Below are 22785 nucleotides of genomic sequence, written 5' to 3'. Positions count from 1 at the left end.
AAACAAATAAACAAACAAAAAATAGTTCTTTTACCGTTTTCTACAAAATGCATTGCTTTATGTGAGAACTCAACAAGTATCAATAAAGCTCTTAAACATTGTTCAACTAATAAAAAGCCTAATTGCTCATCCAGTCTTATGTCATATAACCAAAACCTTTTTATTTGCATATGGGAAAACAAACTGGAATTTCAAGACATCTAACTTACAAATATCTTTGTTTAACTGTAATGCCTTGGTTTAACTGAATGAAAGCCAAAACTCAAAGACATTTGCAAAGAAATGTCAGGGAAGAATGCCTCTAGGTTTTGCAATTGTCCCACAAACTTTGGGAAATAGACCCACACTTACTTTTACCGGAAGTGTTTTCAAGCTATTTTCCCCCAATTGATTTGGTAAGCATGTGATAAGGTGAAGAGCAAACCTGAATGTAGAGAGCAAGCCTCAGTCACAGAGCTCTGTGTCATCTCTCCACCTGAGGAAATGCACATGATTGCTTGGCACTGCAAGTTATCCAGGAGTAATAAGACAAGACTCTATTCCCTGGAAATCTGAGTTTGATTCCTTGCTGTTTTTCATGAGCGTTGGCACCTTTGCTAGATCATAGCTCTTCATTTCCTCACCTAGAATGGGTATGAATATATCAGTCTATCTTAAATTCCTTAAAAGTTTCAAATGGGACCACCCCTAAGAATATGTTCAGAAGTATAAAATGACAAGCATTTTGTATTTAATGTTCCATAAAATTCAAGTGGGCTTTGATTCTTAAGATACCATGTCTGCTCTCAACCACTCCACACGATCTCACATTCCCCCCTCCCCCCGTTCTGTTCTCCTTCCTGGTCTCCAAATACATGAGAAAATCAGCTTAAAGGATGTTTCTTAATTCCTTTAGCTTGACTATGACAGAACACCAGTCCTAAACAATACAAGGGGAGGAAAGGCCTATTGTGACTCATGGTTTTGGAGGTTTCTCTCTGTGGTTACTTGGCTCTGTTGCTTCTGGGCTGTGGGGAGGCAGAACACTATGGTAGAAGCCTGTGGTGGATCACACAAAGCTCTCCTCCTCATGAAAGTTGTGAAGGAGAGGGTCTGAATAATGGGAGGGGGGCAGAGAAGGAGGGAAGGAGATAGTAGGGAGGAGAAGCTAGGGATACAATTCAGTCTTCATGGGGATGCCCACTTAATGACCTACACTTCTCCACCTCCACCCTCCTTCTATCGTATCCACAGTCCCCATAGTCCGTTCAGCCATTAATTCATCAGTGAATCAATCCATTGATAAGGTTGCAGGCCTCACCATCAACCATCCTAGAACCCCGCTTTGCTGAGGCCAAGCCTTCAACACACAAGACTTTGAACATTCCAGGTTCAAATCCTAGTACACCCTGGTACACCTGTCCTCAGGCCACACTACAATTCTCCAACTTCCATCCACATCCACATTTTAGCTGAATGAAGAAGCCCATAGTGCCGAGACTGTAATGTATGCTTCTCCTTGTGTGGTTTATGTCTTCCCCATCTTCCAAATCAGCCCATTTATCTTCCAGTTCAGAATGGCTGGCATCCATTCTGTAAAATCAACCTCACTTTCCACATCAAGAACACATCTCTCCTACTCTTTACTATCCTAGCAACTCAGAATGGCCTACTGAATTCCACCCTGTATTAGTTATAAATATGTATGTCTCACATGGATGAGTTCCATTACATTTAAAAAAACTATTATTTCTCTGGGCCTCTCTGTACATTGCCAAACACATATTATATATCCTATAAACAGTTTTAGAATACAACTGAGCTGGATTAATTTTGAATGGTCACTGAAATAATCAATATTGCTTTCCCTTCTTTTTGGCTCCGAGATCAAATTTTAAAAGCAAACAAAACTTTATATACATGGCAGACAATGTAGGTTAAGTGCATTAATTTTTCACCAACTTATTGTGAGGAAATCATCTTGTCTCTATACCTTCATTAGTAAAGGACATTCCTCCGTTTGAAAAATCCTCCTATTCTAGGAACAAAACCGTCAAGGAAGACACTATTCCCTTCTAATTTAAATACTTTCCTGTTTTGATGTTTAAGTCTGACCCTATCACAAAAATCTTTTTTCATTAGCATAGCAGTTTGAAAAGATCAAACAAACAAACACAAATCTTTTCAGCCTCCTGATATACCCATCTCTTTGGTACCATACATCTAATTCCTAAGCTTCTAAGGTGGTGGTACCTTGAGGGTTTTCTTTTGGGTCCTGAATATCCAATACTATAGCCTCACATCAGTGATTTATTTTTCTCTCCTTAGAGTACAAATGTAATGGAATATTTGCTTATTGCTCAGCCTGAAAGGAGTCATCATTGTCCTATTCAGATTTTAAATCACATTTCTTTTTACTTTAACAGTAGCCCCTTGAAAGCATGAAGCTGAAATATATTTCCTTAGCATAATGTTTTCTTCTGTGCCTCCTGAGTAGAGATAATGATTTGACTCTAGGACTTGACTACTTATTCTTCATGTAGCTGAACCAGCAATCAAGCACACGGCTACATTCTCACTCTTTTCAAATATACCTGGGAAGAAATCTGGTAGAAATTATTCTACTAGAATTTTATACTCATGCATCTGTTTGAAATAGTCTTTCTTTTCAAAGGAGCTAAGGAGCCTTGAACTACTGGAATTTAGGCAAGCAGATTCCAAGCCTGGGAAAGTTGATATTAAGGAGGAGACATATTGTGGGTACATATACAGACACTAGAACTTCCATTTCCTGTTTTCAGTCCATTTTGGAAAAATTTAAAGACCTACTTTATGGAGCTTGAAGAACTGGCTGCACAGGCTTGGGGAGAGAGAGGACAATTGTAAGAGACAGAGGATGAAGTGAGAGTCAGCAGGGAGTTCAGAGAATGGCCACATCCTGTAGGAGGAACTCACCTGCAGACGCTGCAGAGGTACAACTAAGCAAGTAGTGAAATACGGCTTTCCAGTGAGGCAGGTGCAAAAGGGGGCACTGTGTGTGCAAGCAAAATCTGGGAAAGAGCCCTTCTCTGGCTGCCTAGGCAGCACTCAGAGAAATGAGCGATAGATCTTGATTTCTATTCCACATTGTTAGACCATTTATCTAATTCACAGGAATTGGTATTACCAATAGATCTGAGGTTCAGACTGAAATCAAAAGAAGCAATACAAATGTACAGGGATAAAAGTAATACCATCTTATATCATGAGTCTAAAATGTCATTACTAGCTTTACAATAACTTTAAAACCTTTGTGTGCTGAAACGTTTTCTTAAATGGAAAAAGAACATCCAACCATGGATAAATGCTGCAATCATCCCAAATAATTTTGTGGCATCAGCAAGTGAAATTGCACTGAAAAATTATTATCATTCAGAATGTCTGTTTAGCAGTATAATCTTCTTCCAACAATTACAAATGATCAAATAACTCCTTAAAATATATTGCAATGGAAACAGAATATTACAGTGTTGCTGTTTAATCATTTGTTCCTTTCTTCTTTTTTTCGTGTGTGTGTGTGTGTGTGTGTGTGTGTGTGTGTGTGTGTGTGTGTGTGTGTGTATCTGTCTGTCTGTCTTTCTGTCTGTCTTTGGTCAGCTCAAACCCTTCATGTAATACTAAGGATAACCACTTGAGGGCAATACTGTAACTTTTTTGCTTCAGATACTGATGTTGGTTTCCTTGGTAACAGAAAATTGCTGTTTCTTCCAAATTTGAAGCCACATTTTAATATATGGGAGGGAAAAAGACTGTACTTCATTTTAAACCCACAATGCATAAATCACATAAGACAAATGCAAGTCAAATTGTCTTCTGAAGGGAGCAAAGTCTGTCTTTTTAGCAGACAAGTCAGTTTTACCTAGATGGCATATTTGAGGGCATTTTATATTTAGAATTTGTCACAGCCTTTAAGACAGACAAATAAAAGAAATGTGCTAATAGAAATGCTAAAAATGACAAACATGTAACAAGCTTGTACTAGTGAAAACGAATTTTGTTACTCTACCCTAAGTAAGAAAGTAAATATCATTCGTCTTCCCCCAAGGAGTACGTTTTCTGTAACAAAATGCATTAACAGAATTATTTTGTGGACATTCACTTCCCTCTTCCCTCATTTTTACCATTATTACATTTTATTCACAAATCACCTGGTAAGGGAGTTACTATTTATGATGTGTTATTCTCTTCAACTATTCGTTGACTGGAGTCCCAAGCCATTTTTCTCTCTTCCTTCTGCCTAACACTAAAGTCTTGCTTTCTAGTTAAATAAACAGCAAACACCCCGTCTTCTTTCAAGGATTTCAAAACATTTAGGCAAGTCAACTTTTCCTGTTTTTTGATATTCAACATTACCATAGACGGTGATAATGCCAAAATCTAGGGATAGACATTTTTTTAAATTAAAAAGGTGCCTGAGTATAAATTCAGGAAACTTGCCTGAAGTTTTGCCTTAACTCATAAGTCCAGTAAGCAAAGATCATCTTTATCATACAAAGGGAATGTAAGAAAGGATAAAAATGTGCTTGTCTGAACATATTTCTTGCTCAGCTGGTTCACTGATTAAAGAAGTAATGACTAGGATGAGGGAAGGTTAGTAAATGAGTGCTCACTTACAGTTGGACAGGAGCAAGAAGTTCTGCGCTCTTATGCACTGCTGTGGCTGTGATACCAACAGCCCACCATACATCTCAAAAAGCTGCACAAAACAAGGTGGAATGTTTCCACCCTCCAGAAATGATAATAGGCACACCTGTAACCCCAGCTATGCAGTAAGCAAAGACAGGAGGATCACAGAGGAGTTACTATTATGCAAGTCAGGGGAAGAGAACATTTCTTTTGGGGTAGTGTCACCCTCCCTTTGCTTTTTTCCCCTCCCCTTCCTACAGTTTTCCCCACCCACAAATTATATAGTTCATTTTTTAACATAGTATCCATTAAGTATCACCGCTATAAATTTTATTTTTAACTGATACAAAAGCCAATATATATATATAAATAAATATATATAAATATAAATATATATTTATGTGGTGCCATGTGCTATTCAGTTCAGTGTTTAAGCCAGGATAAACAAGTCTACCCCTCAAACAAACCTGAGAACCCATCCCCAAATAAACTAAAGGCAAAAGGATTGGCTGGCATAGCTCAAGTGGTAGAGGACCCTGAATTCAATTCTCAATACTACCAAAAATAAATAAATAAAAAGTAAACACCTGCTTGAAGGATAGAATTGTAACACCACTGCATATCATCTTTACAATAAACATTTTACATTTATAAACTAAAATATGGAGATTTTTTCAAAAGTTGTTCTGTATGCATATGCACATATATGCATATAGCACATGATATACTATAAATGAATTCATACACATAAATCACACATATCTGCTCTGATTTCATTATGAGGTGTCTTCTCTGAAACATGTGTTCAGGTCTCATTCCATTTGGGAGGTGCTGTGAAGATGTGAGTGGGAAGATCATAGTTCTAGGCAAGCCTAATAAGAAAGTTCTGAAGGCCCCATTTCAACAAATGGCCAGGCACAGTGGTATGCTCCTTTTGTCCTGGCTATGGGGGATGTGTATTTAGAAAGATCACAGGCTAAGCCTGCTGGGGAAAAATAATGGGAGACCTTATCTCTAAAATAACTAAAGCAAGAAGGGTCAGGGAACATAGCTTAGGTAGTAGATCATCTGCCTAGCCAAGCACCACTACAAAAAAAAAAAAAAGGATTCCAACTGTGAGCCAAAAATAAACTTATCTTCATTATAATTTCCCCAGTCTGTGGTATTGTAATATTATCATCAAAAGACAGACTAAGATAAAATCAGCTAATTCTTTGTACATACACCTTTCAGTTCATTGCATTAGTTTTGAAGATAGTAAATATTCAAATGAGCAAAATGATAAATGTAAATTCATCATAATGTTCTGTTGCAGAATATACTCTTAAATGATATTTCCTAAATGTTAGTATCAATAGTAAACCATTAATTTAAATGATGATAACAGACATTTGTTCATTAATCAACATGGTTTTAAGCACCTGACAGGCATTTTGTGAGGTCTTCAGACACTTGGCTGATTGCACTGAAGTTTAAGGTCATCTGCTTGAATTGTCATTTCTCACAAAAGAAACCTGACCGTGATTAATGAATACTATTTTTCCTAATTATAATAGTCAAGAATTAAGAATTAATGCATTGCAAAATAATATTGCAAGTTTTCATAGAATGAAGTTGGAAATGAACGAATGAGAGAAAGTTATTTTTTAAGACAGAATTACCACCAACAGCAATATTACAGGCAAAAATAATGTTAAAGTGCTGTTCTTTAATAACTTGCGCATTTATAAGCCAATTGTTCTTTTTCTAGAGAAACTATGTATTTAAAATCATTATTAACACCAATGTAGGCAGACTAAGTAAGTTACAGTTTTCAGTTCTTAAATTTAAGTTTCTGCTTTTAATCTAAGTCAGCATCTGTCTTTGATTTATCTATTTATAGGCTGGTCATCTACCATTTCTATCTATAGAAAACCAGAATTTAAATGAGCACCCCGATGCGAGTTTTTAGTTTAATCCCAGCAAGAGTAGGCTAAGTAATACATCAACTCTTTTTTACAAACTCTAGGGAGAAGACTTTTATTCACATTCTTTCTATTTGGGACATAAATCTCCCAGGCCTACTGACTGACCGGCCAGATGTTCTGTGTGGAAGTCTTTTACAAGGTCCATTCCACAACCTGCAGTTTCGGACATAAAATGAAGATCAGAACACTGCTTATGCTAAGAAACCATACTGAAACTTTATAACTGCTTCCAAAGACATTACTCATTTTTATCCTGGGAATCTATGAGCGATCTCACCTGACATTATCAAAGGCACTGCATAAATACTGGCAACAAATGAGGCTAACTTCAACCCTACCACTGTGCCATGCTTCCCAATGAATAAGGGATACTGATAGGTGCATCTTTTAAAAGAGAGATGCTGTAAACAAGCATTTTCACCCCTTTGCTGCTTCCTCCCCCTCTTCTGGGTACTTGAGCTGTTGCACTGATAACAATGGAAAGTCTAAGTGCAAAGAGATGGAAGAATGGAAGAAGGGTTCTCCTCCATCTCTCCTCCCTGCCCCTGACACACTCCCTTGTCCCCTCCTCCCAAGTGGGGAGCAGGGGATGTAGAGCTGGGCTGAGTGTCTGTGAATGAACTTGCTTTAACTTGGCTTTGCACTGAAAATGACTCTCACAGATATTGACTTGAGGAATATTTATCTCTCTGTTTTTGCCCTTTTCTGATCAAAGTTACCCTGTCCAGGAATCTAGATTATATCATCTCTCTACTGCATATATTGGAAACGAAATTATCATTCACACACTATTTACCCGTGCAATTTATATGTCATTGCAAAATAGGGTGTCTGACATAGAAATGTTAAGGATAGAGTCAAACAATTTTATATAACTACAATGTTTCTGATTCAATTCAATGAAGATTCATGTATCCAAATGGTTATTTATACAAAATCATTTTCAGTTATATCTGATATCAGATATCAATGACTGAAGTAATAATGACTTCATAAAAATGCTCTTTCAGTTAGAGAAAATAAGTCTTTGGTAAAAGCATTTTACTGCCCAAAGTTACAAACAACTTCAGCAATACATTTTAATTAAATAAAAGGTAAAGAAACTTCAGGCCTGATAAAAAGTTACAGATATTAGAGTTTTCTGTTATTGGATAACTTCTAGTTCTGTAATTTACACTGGAAAAAAAATGATAACTTGTGACTTTTTACTCTAAGAACCAAATTTAAATCGATGGCATTTCTTATAGTTAATCTATATGATCTGTGTATAAAGGCAGATGTGGATACATTTGACCAATTAGAATGGATTGGGAAAGCCTTCTACTCTTGAATTAACAGATAAAACCAGATTTTTAAAAATCTGTGACTATTTCCTTTCTACACATTGAGGAAGATAGATCTTGTTGCATAAAATATGGTTTAAAATCCGATTTATAATGTTGACCAAGAAAGTGATATTTCACTCTCCGCAGCAAATATGGCTGTTTTAAATTCAGATAAAAAGATATAACAGCCAGTCCATGTTCTAGTGGCTCACACTTACAATCTTAGCTACCTGCGGAGCTGAGATGGGGAGGATCATGGTTCAAGGCCAGAGCTCTTCAACAGAAGAAACTGGCAGAGTGGCATCGGCTTTCATTCCAGCTACAACAGGAAATGTAAAATAGGCAGATCAGGTATAGGACATTGTTAGAGCACTCTGAGGGCACTCTACTTTGGGAGACCTTTCTTTCACTTCCCTTGTAGTACCCTCTGTTGACAGTGAAATCTGTAAAAAGTGAGACTCTTTCTCAGAATAACCTGGATAGGGGAGCTCTATGTTTAATCTGTTGAGGAACTCCTCTATGACCCAGCACTCCCACTTCTGGGCATTCATTCAAATGCTACCAGTACAACCATGTTTATTGCAGCATTATTTACCATAGTTAAGATATAGAACCAAACCGATGTCCCTCGGTAGATGAATGGATCAGAAAATGTGTTAATATACACAATGGAATTCTATGCTTTCATCAGAAAATATGGCATCACCCCATTCATAAGGAAATAGAAAGACTTGGAAAAAATCAAATTAAGTTAGTAAGTCAGACCCAAAGAAACATAGATCCCATGGTTGCCCTCATTTGTAATAATTAGTATATGTCTAGGATAGTCCTAGTAGATGAGCAGAATACCTCAATAGCTATATACATATAACCATATAAGATGATGCTAAGTGAAATGAACTTCAAGACATGGAAACAAGAGATTTTTCTTTGTTGTTCTTGTTAATGTACTGTGTGATTTCTTTTTTCATTTGTGTTTTTTCCCTATGGTTATCATCTGTTGTCACTGTATTTGATTTTGGTACCCTGGGTATTGTATATACATTTATCTGAATTAGGGAAAGGAAGGGGAACAACAAAATGGTGAGACAAAGGACAAAGAACGAATCAATGAAACAGTGATATGAAACAGTGATACTCTCAAGACAATATGTTAGAAATGAACTGAACAACTTGATGGGAGGAGAGGGAGGAGGGGAATTGGAGGGGAGGGAAAGTTGGAGAAAAATGAGGGAGGGGGTAACAAGTTCAACAAGAAATGCACTCACTACCTTATGCATGTAACTGCAATTCCTTTGTATATCACCTTGTCAATAAAATTAGATTTAAAAAATAATCTGGACAAACAATACCTGGAGAAATGGCTCAGTGATAGAGCACCTGCCTAGCAAAAATTAGATCCCAAGTTCTAACACCACTGCTGCCATTTTTTAAAAAGACACAGTAGCAAATCAAATTTGCTATTAATTTTCTTTAAGTTGTTGTTCTTTTCCTTTTTCCTTTTTTTCTTTCTTTTTTTTTTTTGGGGGGGGGGTCCGGTCATGGGGCCTGAACTCTGGGCCTGGTGCTGACCCTCAGCTCTTCAGCTCAAGGCTAGCACTCTACCACTTGAGCCACAGCACCACTTCCAGCTTTTTTCATTTTTGCTTATGTGGTACTGAGGAATCGAACCCAGGGCCTCAGGCATGCAAGGCAAGCGCTTTACCACTGAGTCACATTCCAAGCCCTTCTTTAAGTTTTTGTATCTAGCCCTTCTGAAATTTGAACAACCTTGGGAAATATCTAACACTTAGATTTTTTAAGATTTTAATTCTAAATAATTTTTAAAATCCAGGTTATAAAAGACTCATTATTTCTCAAATTTGCATTTCTTGATATTTTTCTTCTCTTCCCTAAGCTTTATGAGATAAAGTGTCTCTGCAGCAGACCTAATTGGAAATAAATGAGCTCATAGTTATATCTGTTATTGCTTTCATACCTCTTATAGCTGCCAGAATGTTCTATAAATGGCCACTGATAACCAGTTTAGGGGGCTTGCCTCACTAAACAGTGCATAAATCACCGCTGATTGAGCTAAGCAATTTCACCTCTGAATTCAACATAACACAGACACATATACACATAAACAAATTACATTCTGTGGAATTTAAGAATGTAGTTTGATAGCATGCTGATATAACATGGTTACTCTTTGAAGTGGGTTTTGGTTTTGTCCTATATTAGCAGTGAGAAGTTTCTGGGTATTTTTTATATCTAAAAACACCAGAAGGAAGTAGTATTTTATGTAATTGTCAAATGATTGAGCAGTTGAGAATCGTCTATTTGTTTTAGCTTTAACACATAACTTTGACCTAGAAAAGAAAATTTTTCTCTTTGCTTTATAGTTCAAGAAGTAGCTCTGCCTCCCTTTGAGAACAGATAACAGTGCTAGCACAGAATAATTGAGCTAGATCTTGGAAAAAATAAGTCACGAGAACAGGATGAAAGTGACAACAACCTCATGTTTTCCTGTGCCACAAATGCAGCTTGCATCTGCTGCAGGCCTGGCAAAAAAAACAAAATAAAAAATGAAATGATGAATAAGAAACACATTCGTGAATGAGACATGAAAACATGAAAAAGATCATATCACAAAAGGCTCTCTTTTTTCATGATTTGTGTTCAAAAAATCACTAAAAATGCTCTCACCAAAAGCTTTTCAGACCTTCTGATAACTTCTCTTGTGGAAGGTAGAGTGGCCTTTAATAAACAACAACAAAAGCAACAAAAGTAAAAATACTTAAAATATTCAAAATAAGAGCTTATATCCAAATAGTAGTTCACAGGAGAAATGGTATGGAAGGATTCTCAAAGCTACTCTGGCTGCTGATGACAACAGATTGATAGACTTCTGTAGGTTAATGGTAAGACTGTCTGGAGGCTTAGAAAAAAGAACAAACTAGAGGAAAGCAATCAGTTTTTTCCTCCTGCCTCTAACCTGTGTTGTCTAGGACAAAACAGAGGATACTAGGCCCAGACCCCAAATTCAAGTTGTCTAGCAGATGAAATTCTAGTCAGAGAAGTTAGCTTACATGAGAACTAATGAAAGTAGCCCAGAGAAGTTCTACAATGCCTGAAGTTCCTTCTCAGCCTGTGTCAAATGCTATACCAGCTGGAATAAACAATATCCACAGAAAGCTTAAGCTCAAACAGGAAAATAGGGGACATGGGGCAAGGACAACTATCTTGGGAGAACAGAGACAAATTGAGCAAAGCATTTCATGCTACTAAAATGGACAGAGTAGGAAGTTAAGATAAGCATGATTCATATACTGCCAGTAACAATGAAAGATAGTAGCAAAATGCAATATGAAAATAAATTGTTATAAAGAATAAAGATGAAGTGCAGCACAAATTAATTGATTTAAAGAAAATGCAGGTAGTTCTTAATTTAAAGGGTATTGGAATATCCTACACATATATCATGAAACAGATGACTAGAATACAGCAAACAAGAGATCAGATAGATAGCAGGACAGATACAGTGTAAGAACTTCACCATTTGGAAGATAAGATCAAAGAACTCTCCTAGAAAAAAATGCTTCCAGAATGCAAATCAAAGGATAGAAAATCTAAGAGAAAAACAAAATAATAATAATAGAAATGTTGTCACTGTAACCCCTGTGTACAGCATCTTTACAATAAAATAAAATTTACAAAAAAGAAATAGGAAGTTCAGAATCTTGGCAAAGAAGAAGGAGGGAAAAAGAACATTTCCAATATTTCAAGAATGAAAATAAACAAGGTATAATGATGTACATCTATAAGCTCTCAGGATTGAAAACTTGTAGCGAGCCTGGGCTACACAGCAAGGTCTTGTCTCAAAAAAAGCAATAAATTAATTAACTAATTAATAAAATTTTTGAAATCAGAGATTAAAGACTTCAAGTACAAAATTGAAAATCATTCACACCAGAAGCAAGTAGAAGATGTTTTAAGGATGATTAATTTCTTGATAAAGTTTGCTTTTTAATGAAAAAAAGGAGCAGCAGGGAAAAACAATGATCTCAACTAGAAATAAAAACTTTACATTGTGAAAATGGGGCAGGGAAGGTAGACCAAACAAAAGAAGCCTTGAAGAGAGCAGAGAAAAGATAAATGATTTCAGAGAGAAAGAGAGAGAGAGAGAGAGAGAGAGAGAGAGAGAGAGAGAGAGAGAGAGAGAGAGAGAGAGAGAGAGAGAGAGAGAGAGAGAGAGAGAGAGAAAGAGCGCACAGGGTTTGGTAGTGCATTCCTCCAATCCCAGCATTCAGGAAGCTCAGGCAAAAGGATCAGCCTGGGTTACACAGGCCAGCCTGGATTATACAGGAAGAACCTGCCCCCCCCATAAAAGAAAGAAAAAAACATAAGGAAAAATATAAACATAATCATGAATGCATGTCAAACGAATGGTGAACATTGAATGTTATATACATTAAATGTGTATTTGAGCTGTATGGTGAGAAACAGGAAAAGATGGTAAAAAAAAAGAAAGCATATCAGAGCAAACAAATAGGAAGGAGTTTGCTTGTACCTTTTTCTTGACATGGCATACTGTCCCTGCCCTTTTAAATTTGACCCCTGCTTGTCTCTTCTCTAATTCCTTTGACTCCTGACAGACAGAATTACACCGCCAACTTTCATGGTTCCCTGTCTTTCAGATGGCCAATCATGGAGCTGTAAACCTCAATAACCTAATACGTAAATCCCCTTATCAGTTCAGTCTCCTTGTGTACATAAAATGACATATCTATATATAATCACATACACATAGTATATTGATTCTATTTCTCTGGAAATCCAGACTAATACAGTAGTCTAATATATTTATGAAAAATAAGCATTTATAAACTAACTAAACTAATATTAAAGAGGCACAGCTTCTATTGCTGTATTGACACCAACTGGAAAGAAAGCAGAGCTCAAAGGCAGCTTCACTTACGCATAGGAGCTTACATTTATCACATGATAAAAGTAATATATTCATGATAAGGTTTAACTGTTGAAAGCCTTGGTTGACTGCATATTCAAAGAATAAATCAAAGGTGAACACTTTTTGAGTTTTAAGTGTGAGAGAATGTTGTTTTTAATGTACTATGTGATTTTTTTTTTTGTTTCCTTTGTATGTCCTTTCCCCTGTTGTCACTGTATTTGATTTTGGTATGCTGCATCTTGTATATTCATTTGTCTAATTTGGGGAGGGAAAGGGGGATAACAAAATACTGAAACAAGGACACATGATGAGCCATTGCAACAATAATACTGACAAGACATTATATTGGAAACAAACTACAACATCAGGACTGGTGGGGGGGGGTGAATGAGGAAGGTGGAGGAGGGAAGGGATAGTGGGAGAACAACAATGGAGTGGGTAACAATGTTCGACAAGAAATGTACTCATAACTTTACTCATGTAATTGTTACCCTTCTGTATAGCATCTTTACAATAAAATAAAAATTTAAAAACATGGGAGTGGAACTGTGGCTCAAAGTATTAGAGTGCTAACTCTGAGCAAAGAAGCTCACAGACAGTGCCCAGACTTTAAGTCTCAAGATGGGCAAAAACAACAAAAAAAGAAACTACAAAGAAAATGCCTCTCCCATGAGAATATGAACTATATACACACAAATAAACCCTTGTAATGGTGGATTATTGAGGACAAGAAGAATTAAATGCAGGATACAAATAAAATGGAGTAAAGACATGGGGACACAATGAGAGGACTCTCACACAGAAAGACATATATAATCTATAAGACTAGAGATTTTGATTTACACTCAATTATTTGTTGGATGATGTTGTTCATCTCCCTGTGAGTTTTAATCACTAGGTTGAACCATATTTTCTGCCAATTGACCAAATATCGGCAATTTCCTATAATTTAGCCTAATAGCAAACAAAAAGTGGGATTACTGTTCGTGAGGAAAGGTGAAAGGCTACTCTATTGTTGGAGATAACAGGGAAGATGCCAGATTGAATTCCACTTGTCAAGATTAATTGTAAACTTAGATGTTGATACAAAACTGAGATAGATGATTGTTTGGGAGGGATTTATTTTATTTTATTTTATTGTTAAGATGTTTACGGAGTGGTTACAGTTCCATGAGTAGGGCCATCATTGTCCATCGTTGTTACCCCCTCCCTTCCTTGTTGTTGTCCCACTATCCCTTCCCTCCCCCAGCTCCCACACTCCTATCCTCCCTACCCCGCTAGCCACCCAAAGATGTAAAGTTTGTTTCCAATATACTGTCCTGTGGGTATCTTTGTTGCAATGGGTCATCCTGTGCTCTTGTTTCAGCGTTTTGCTATTCCCCTTCCCCTCCCCAGATTAGACATATGTATATACAAGATGCAGGGTATCAAAATCGAGTAAAGTGACAACAGGGGAAATAGGGAAAGAATATACAAAGGAAACAACAACAACAAAATAATAATAAAATCACATGGTATATTTAAAACAGTAACAATAAAGACAGACCTCTTGTGTCCATATTTTGGGGTTCATTTCATTTAGCATCATCTTATATGGTCATTTGTACATGATTTTTGAGTTTTTCAGCTCATCTGATAAGATTATCCTATATGTATACTAATTATTGAAAATAAAGGACACCATGGAACCTATTGTTTTTAAGATAAAAAACTTTAAGAACCTACATCATCAATACAATTTCCTTAAGATGTGAGCTGTCTATTTTATTATGTTATATAACACCTACCTCTGTTAACCTATCTATTATCTTTTAGCTAACAGTGCTTAAATAGGTCTTTCACTTTTTTTTCATTCCTGGAATTGTTTCCAGAGTTGAAAGTGCAATTCATGTAAGAATTCAAAGAAATCAAATTGAGACATTCTTGAATCTCTTGATACCATATGGGCCACAGTGCATTGTGTTTCTTACCATTTTCCCTGTGTCTGCTGAACAGTGAATTCTCTAAAATCAAAGCTTCCTAAATTCTATCTTCTGTGTTGTCGTGAGAACTTAATCCTCACCTGAGTTAACCTGAGTTTATAACTAAACTTTTCTGAGCTATTATTGAGCTGTTCTCTGAAAACTTGGTCATTTTCCTTTATGCCAGGTCATGCTATATGAGGCACAGTCCAGACCTTTATTTTTCACTCAGCAAATATTCCTTATTGAATGGTGTATGAAATAGGCATTACACTATTTATGCATAAGGGGGAATTATGCTTTCATTTGTTGCATTGATTATATTTTTCTTATATAAATGGAAAATCAGAAAGAAAAAAATCCATAGTATAGCCACAAGAACTAGCTCTAATAGGTCAATGGATAGAACTAAAATGTTGAGTTGGGGGGGGCACAATACAGCTTTTGTGATCCTGAGTGAACTGAACTATTTCTAGTTCATTTTTGAACCTGCACTTACTAAATGAAAATCTCTGCTTGCTGCAATAAAAAGATGCAATCTTTATTCAAAGGGATTTGATAACCAGAAAGGTCAGAAAATGGCAGCCCAAGTCACTTTACTTATCTCCAGCGTACTTTATGTGAAATAATGGCGTCTTTACCTTGACAGTGAAGCGTTTTTTCTTTGGTGGACTCCACACCGTGCCAGTTGAGTGAATAAAAGCACGCAAAGGGGTTAAGGACGTTACTAATACATATGCTTTGAGAATCACAGATAGTTCTTCAGCTCTAAAGATTATTTCCTGTGGAGCAAGGTCTCTTGTTTGCTTCCTAAAAGAAAAATAAAACAGAATTTTTAGTCTTCCATAATTTGGGACTGATACACAATGTATAAATTACCTAAAAGCTTTGTAAAGCCCTTCTATACTTTGTTGGATGGATCCAGCCCTCAGTGTGTTGGTTTCCTTTAACATTTTCTACAAATTATTAGTGTCACCACTAGGGGGTGAACAGGGACAAGAGGAAGAGAATTAAAGACAGAGTCAAAGCAGGCACCCTGAAAACATTACAGGAAGGAATAGGAGAAACCCTAGGTCACCTTGGCATAGGCCAAATTTTCTTAATAGAGACCCAGAAATACAACAAATCAAAGAAAGGTTGGACAAAAGGGATTGCATGAAGTTGCACTGCTTCTGCATGGCAAAGGACATAGCTAGCAAGATCAATAGAAAGCCCACGGATTGGGAGAAGTTCTTCACTAGCCATACAATGAACAAGGGTCTCATATCTAAAATATACCTGGAACTCAAAAAATTCAATCCCCCAACAACAAAACCTCAAAGAAACAACTGTCCAATAAATAAGTGAGCTAAAGCCTTAAAGAGAAACTTCTCTGAAGAGGAAAGAGGGATGGCCAATAGACACAGGAAGAAATGCTCAACCTCCCTAGCCATAAAAGAAATGCAAATAAAAACAGCATTGAGATACCACCTCACCCCAATTAGAATGACTATAATCAAGAACTCTAACAATAACAGATGTTGGAGGGGATGTGGACAGAAGGGAACCCTACTGCATTGTTGGTGGGAGTATAAACTTGTTCAACTACTTTGGAAAGTAGTATGGAGGTTCCTCAAAAGACTCCACATAGAGCTCCCCTATGACCCAGCAATCCCACTTTGGGGCATTTATCCGAATGATCACAAACAAGACCATACTAAAGCTACCAGAATAACTATGTTTATTGCAGAATTATTTACCATTGCTAAGATATGAAAGCAATCCAGATGCCCCTCAGTAGATGAATGGATCAAGAAAATGTGGTATATATACACAATGGAATTCTATGCCTCCATCAGAAAGAATGACATTGCCCCATTTGTTAGGAAATGGAACTACTTGGAAAAAATTATATTAAGTGAAGTAAGCCAGGCCCAAAGAAACATAGATCCCGTGGTTTCCCTTATTTGCAATAACTAGTATATGTCTGAGACAAACAGAAAAGGTCAGATAAGTTGATGTTAGGCGAATGAACCCCAGGATAAGGACTCAAGTGGTTTTCTTTTCTTGCTATTGTTTCTAATGTATTTATAATGTACTATGTGATTTTTTGTTGCTTTGTATGTCCCTCCCCCATGGCCCATGGGATAGCCCTGTTTTCACTGTATTTGATGTTGGTATAATTTGGGGAGTGGAAGGGAAAAAACAAATTGTTTAAATAGGGATACAGGTGGATCCATTGCAACAATGAGATGTACAAGATGCTATGTTGAAAACCGAATTTTACAACTTTGGTGGGGAGGGGTGGAGGGAGTGTAGTTGTGGAGATGGGAGGGCAGGGATGGTAAGGGAAAAACAAAGGTGGCAACAATGCTTGATAAGAAATTACCTTGCTCATGTAATTGTAACCCCTCTGTACCATATTTTCACAATGAGAAAGCTTATTAATAATAAAAATATATTTTCATTTAAAAAAACAAAAAAATATTTTTAAAAGTCCAATAGCCATACTATACATAACCTTAGATTGATGGTTTGGTTACAATAGAAGTGATATAAATTACAGTAAATATTTTCTGAAATTTTTCTTTTTCCCACATGCCTAACTCTGCTCTGTATTTTCCTCTATAAGAAAAGATGTTAAGATTTATATTAGTGCCCAGGCCTCTAAGAAGACGCAAAAACACACCCTTCACTTGTTGGAGGCTATATAAATACCCCTCACTCTTGTAAATAAAATAAAATCTTAAAACAATTTACTCTGGGAAAGACTGTGTATTGTAGTGAAACAAAATAGGCCTTCATTATGCATAATACCAAAATCTACATTTGTTTTTCTATAGCATATTTCTATATGCAAATTACATATACAATCAAAAATAAAATGCACTCGTGTCAAAATATAGTATTTGTGTCAAAAATATAACAATTCCATCAAAAGTTTGCCATCTTTTGATCAAACTAATTTGATGGGTGGTAAAGATTGTATTTTAACTTTTGAAGTCTACATAAGCACAAACTGAATGTGATTTTTCACATACTATTAACTCCTGAAATACTAGCTAATAACTATAAAATTAGGTGAAGAAAACTCATTTATGTCTTAGATATGAAAATTAAAAGCTCTAGTTTTCCCTATAATTTACCTACATCTTAAAAATCACTTTCCTGGAGGTATATTGGACATCTTTATTCTTAGATGCTGGGAGCAATAAAAAAATTAATAGAAAAAATTTCATTCATCCAAGTTCATAGACTAAGGAGATGCCAGGTAAGGATAAAGTAGAAGTTAAAACTTTATAGTCTCACATTGTTAAGCTTTTAAATTCAATTTATGTTAATGTAACTTACTAGGTAACAGTCTAATTTACCCAAATCTTTATACTATTGCAGGAGAAATTTAAATTAGTCTAGAATAAAGTCAATAATGGTACTTTTTATTAAGGAGGGATACTGAACTTTTAAGTAGTTAAATTCAAGCATGTACCCCCACCCCAATCTCCCAGATCTGCTTTGTATTTTTTTTTCTAGTCTCCTGAAATGCATACCAGATAGAACGATACCAGCCAGCTAGAACAGTTCGAAATGAATGGCTTACAGCTGTTCACGCCGCCAGTCCCATGTTTTCCAAATGTACGTCTTCAGTGATTTTAACACGTGACTGGAATTATTGGGCTGTAATTGCATTCGAGGATCTGCACACACAGAGGGATTCACAGGAAGTTTCAGTTCTAAAATAAAAAGTAAGTGCAGAAGGTAGTCAGTCATGGCCTTCAAACTAGAGGATATTCTGTTCAGTTATGTGGTCTATGGGAAATTCACTTCCATTTTCCTCTCCATTCTGAATCCAGTTTGGATTCAAGTATGAATGCATGTCCAGAGAAGCTTTGTTTTTTTTTGTTGTTGTTGTTGTTTTTGTCAGTCGTGGGGCTTGAACTCCGGGCCTGGGCGCTGTCCCTCAGCTCTTTAGTTCAAGGTGAGCGCTCTACCACTTGAGCCACGCGCCACTTCCGGTGTTCTAGTGGTTTATTGGAGATGGAGTCTCAGGGACATTCCTGCCCGAGCTGGCTTTGAACCGTAATCCTCAGATCTCAGCCTCCTGAGTAGCTAGAATTACAGGCGTGAGCCGGCGCCCAGCTAGGAGCTTTGTTTTGTAGTGTATTCTTTACTACAATCTAGGAAAACAATTGTGAAAACTGATTGTAAATGTCCATCTCCATCCATCACCAAGTTGACCTATCATTCACACAGCTAAGGAGATACACTATCAATTAAAAGGAAAGTGGCCAGGATATTGATCCTTGTTTATGCTTTAAATACTACATGAAAATTTAGATTGATGTCCTGAAAATTCTTGTTTGTTATGCCTCATTGCCTTAGTATCTTACTATGTCTTTAAATATTTCATAAAATATTAATACCAACTTCTTAAAAAACAGCTGCCCTGATAGGGTCAAGTAAAAGTATGGCATATAGTTGGTTAGAAATGTTTTATAGAAATCTATGAGAAAAAGAAAAGCACCTTCATATTCACTATTACCTAGTAACACACCCCACAAGAAACCAAGAGTTATGTATCAACTTTTAACATCCAGGTCATCCCAATAGGTCAGCTGCTTTTAAAAATATGTAAATTGATCAATTGACATATATACGTATGTATTTACACAAACCTAAGAGTGTGTATGTCTGTTTTTAAGATTATACCAAAGAGACATCATAATAGTATTATGTCTGACTTATTTCCCTTTGAATCCATCTCTCACATCACTGAATTTAGAATTAGCACATACACAATTTGAAGCAGCTTAGGGTGTTCTACTAAATGAGTGAACATTTGCTTTAGCTATACTCTCTTTTGTTATATATCTAGATTCCTTTTGTAAGATTTTTCTTTCTCACTGTAATGAATACTCTTATGTGTTTATTTTGATGTACTTCCTTTACAAGTTTATCTTCTCAACAGGCATAATTCTTAGGTCATGAGGTCTACCATTGTAAATTTGTTAGTCATTACCAAATTGCCTTCTAAAATGATTGCCCCGATTTCTACTCTCTCCACGAGCCTACAAGAATCTTTTTTTTTTAATTTCCAGGTAATAGTGCTTTATTTTTAAATCAATTTATCTAACTCTCTAAATGGAATGAAGTCTTTAAATTATTTCCCCTCCTATGCATGTTTCATCGATACTAACATTGTCTAATTTAAAATGCTTCACCCCCTTAAGTAAAAGTCAGCAGAAGTCAAGCTGTTTGATGCACTCCCCTGCTTCATTATTTAGCACAGTGTGATCTTGCTCAAAACTCATAACTTATTTGTAAGAGTTCTCTGTTAATGAAAATCTAATACATCATAATAAAGGAAATATTCAAATAGCTTTGTGTTTCAGAGATGACAAAGAGATATTGCAGTATGTTTTTTTCTTTTCTCCAGGGAACTCAGAACTAGTAGAAAGTTAAAATGGTGGATGTGAGTGTAGCTCAGTGACAGAGCAAATTCTTAACATGACAAGTCCTGGGCTTCTATCCTTATCACCAAAGGTAAAACAGTGAAATGTCACTAAATTTCCTCAATGCTACAGAAAGAAAATATAAATGTCCTTAATTAAAAACCCAATAAGAAGACGTATAATTTTAGAAGTTGTATTAGGAAATCGTGTTCTACCAAAGAGCTTAGTTGAAGATTTCTTTGGGGGAAAAAAAAAACGAAGAAACATGAAAACAGTATAATTTATTCTAAGGTTCCTTTCATCTTGCTACCAGGAAGCACAGAATCAACTTGAAGCTAAGCCAAGCTGATATTAAATCAGATGGACAAAATTGGGTTCACCCTGCTAGTATCTCAATCAGAGATGATAAGGGAGTAAATATCAAAAGGATAAACAATTTTACATCATGTTTGTCTGGTTGAGCTCAAGGGGAAGAGCATGTTGCATAAATCTGAAGGAATCTAGTGAAGAAATTGTCAAGAACTTGAAACTGATTGAATGAATATTGCCTAAGTAAATGTTCCTTATTTCTTTATTTACACATTTATTGATAAATTCCAGGCTTCCAATTGTATTATCTGAAGCTGGATGAGACTGTATGATAGTTATTTTTGTGATTCTTAGAACAATAAATAACAAAAACATTTATAAAAATGTTATCATTAGTTATCTCATGACATTTAAAACAATTCCCATTTCTCTTGTCTAGCAAAGCTGTATCTATCTATTTTTTATCATTTAATTTTATTGTCAAGATGACATACAGAGGGGTGACAGTTACATGTGTGAGGTAGTACATTTCTTACCGAACTTGTTACACCTTCCCTCATTATTTTTCCACTTTTCCCTCTTCCCCTGTAATCCCCTCTCCACAAGTTGTACAGATCACTTCCAACATATTGTCTTCTGAGTATTGCTGTTGCATTGGTTCGCTTTTTGTCCTTTGTCTCACCATTTTGCTGTTCTCCTTCCCTTCCCTAATTCAGATAAATGTATATATAATACCCAAGATACCCAAATCAAATACAGTGACAACAGAGAATAAACCATAAAAAATACACAAACGAAAAAGGAAATCACGTAGTACATTAAAAACAACAACAAAGAAAAACTTCTTGTTTCCAATTCTTGGCCTCTTATGAATCATATATAATTAATTGTGGCATCCATTAATATCCTACTTCTATTTAATAAAGCCAAATTTTTTAGAGTCATCCTCTTCTTACATCTTTCACTTGACATATTAATCCATCTAAGAATTGCCAATCTAAACCTAAGACATTTATTTTGTATTCTATTCTTATTTCCTCAAATCTCTTCAGCATACTCCAAAAAAGTCTAGAAATCTACAAACTGTGGTGAATGAAGGTATGAATGTAGAATGAAGGTAAGGTGAGACTTTACAACACATAGTCTTCCAACAGACTTGTAACTCACAGACACGTTATTATTAAAGTTTGTAGCAAGCAGTAAAAGTGAAGGGTCTAGCTTGGATTCTTACAGCATCATCCCAAAATATGAAGACTGGGTATAAAATAGATTCCGAAGTGAAATACCATAGGGTGGATAGTGTTGTACTTTTATTTATTGACTATTCATAACTTCTTTTAAAGAGCCTGAAACCTTACTGATTATCTAAGGTAAAAATGAACTATTTGTTGAAAATACATGGTAACTCCATTTCTCACGGGTTATAATAATATCTGGTTGGCTCTGTACTGAGTTACTGATCACTGGAATGAAGTTTTGTGACAAGAAAGACTGAATCAGAACTAAGAGATCTAAACATTCATTACTATTATTTCCAGTTAACACTTAACTCTGCTTGTGACATTTGTCAAGGAATCTTATAGATTCCAGAGTGTGATTCTCACGAATCTTCTGAACTTTCCCCAGTAATAAACACAGCCCTGAAGCAATAGTTTTCAGAAAATGTTTATTCTAGCAGTGGACCAGTCAATCTGTGGTTAGAGACCAAAATACCATTCTAATTAATTAAATATACTTTCTTTGGTTATTTATTATTCCTGTTTTATGTGGCATATAATTATATATACCACAGGCAAAGACTAAGCACTGGCAAACACTTGTACTAACAAAGATTAGCTGTCAAATTTATATTGTATTTGATTTAATGTTTTGCCCCATAGCTAATAATTAATATGGAAGTAATAGTGCAAATATAATTATGTTTCAGAAATGCTTGAATATTGTCTTGCATTTCATATTAAGAAACTAAACTTAGCAAGTATTTTCTTTTTCTAAAATTTCCAGTGAGGATAAAAGGCTGTAATTAGCAATTAACAATTTTACTTTTGAGATTAAGTGTGTAAATATGCTGTTTATAAGAACATTAATTGTTATTCCTGCCTGAGGCTGTTTACTAGTCATAATAATTAGCCTGAAGACTGAAGCTATATAAACATAACCTCAGAATTTACATGCATAGCAAATGTCATTTAGCATACA

General features: G+C 35.8%; 1 protein-coding gene across 4 annotated transcripts in view; it reads right to left on the bottom strand.

Annotated features, from left to right (window-relative positions):
* The window catches only part of Cped1 (cadherin like and PC-esterase domain containing 1), a 241967-nt gene that overhangs the window by 135831 nt on the left and 83351 nt on the right, over nucleotides 1–22785 (bottom strand). For all 4 annotated transcript variants that reach the window (XM_069996639.1, XM_069996640.1, XM_069996636.1 and 1 more), the window contains exons 6-7: nucleotides 18426–18558; nucleotides 15490–15658 (exon numbers count right to left, since the gene is read on the bottom strand). In XM_069996639.1, coding sequence (XP_069852740.1) covers nucleotides 15490–15658; nucleotides 18426–18558 — 302 coding nt within the window. The remainder of the gene's footprint in view (nucleotides 1–15489; nucleotides 15659–18425; nucleotides 18559–22785) is intronic.

The sequence above is a fragment of the Dipodomys merriami genome, unplaced genomic scaffold (genome assembly GCF_024711535.1).
Source record: "Dipodomys merriami isolate MVZ:Mamm:240054 unplaced genomic scaffold, mDipMer1.0.p SCAF_5, whole genome shotgun sequence".
Lineage (NCBI taxonomy): Eukaryota > Metazoa > Chordata > Mammalia > Rodentia > Heteromyidae > Dipodomys > Dipodomys merriami.
This window is presented reverse-complemented; position numbering and strand designations above follow the sequence as displayed.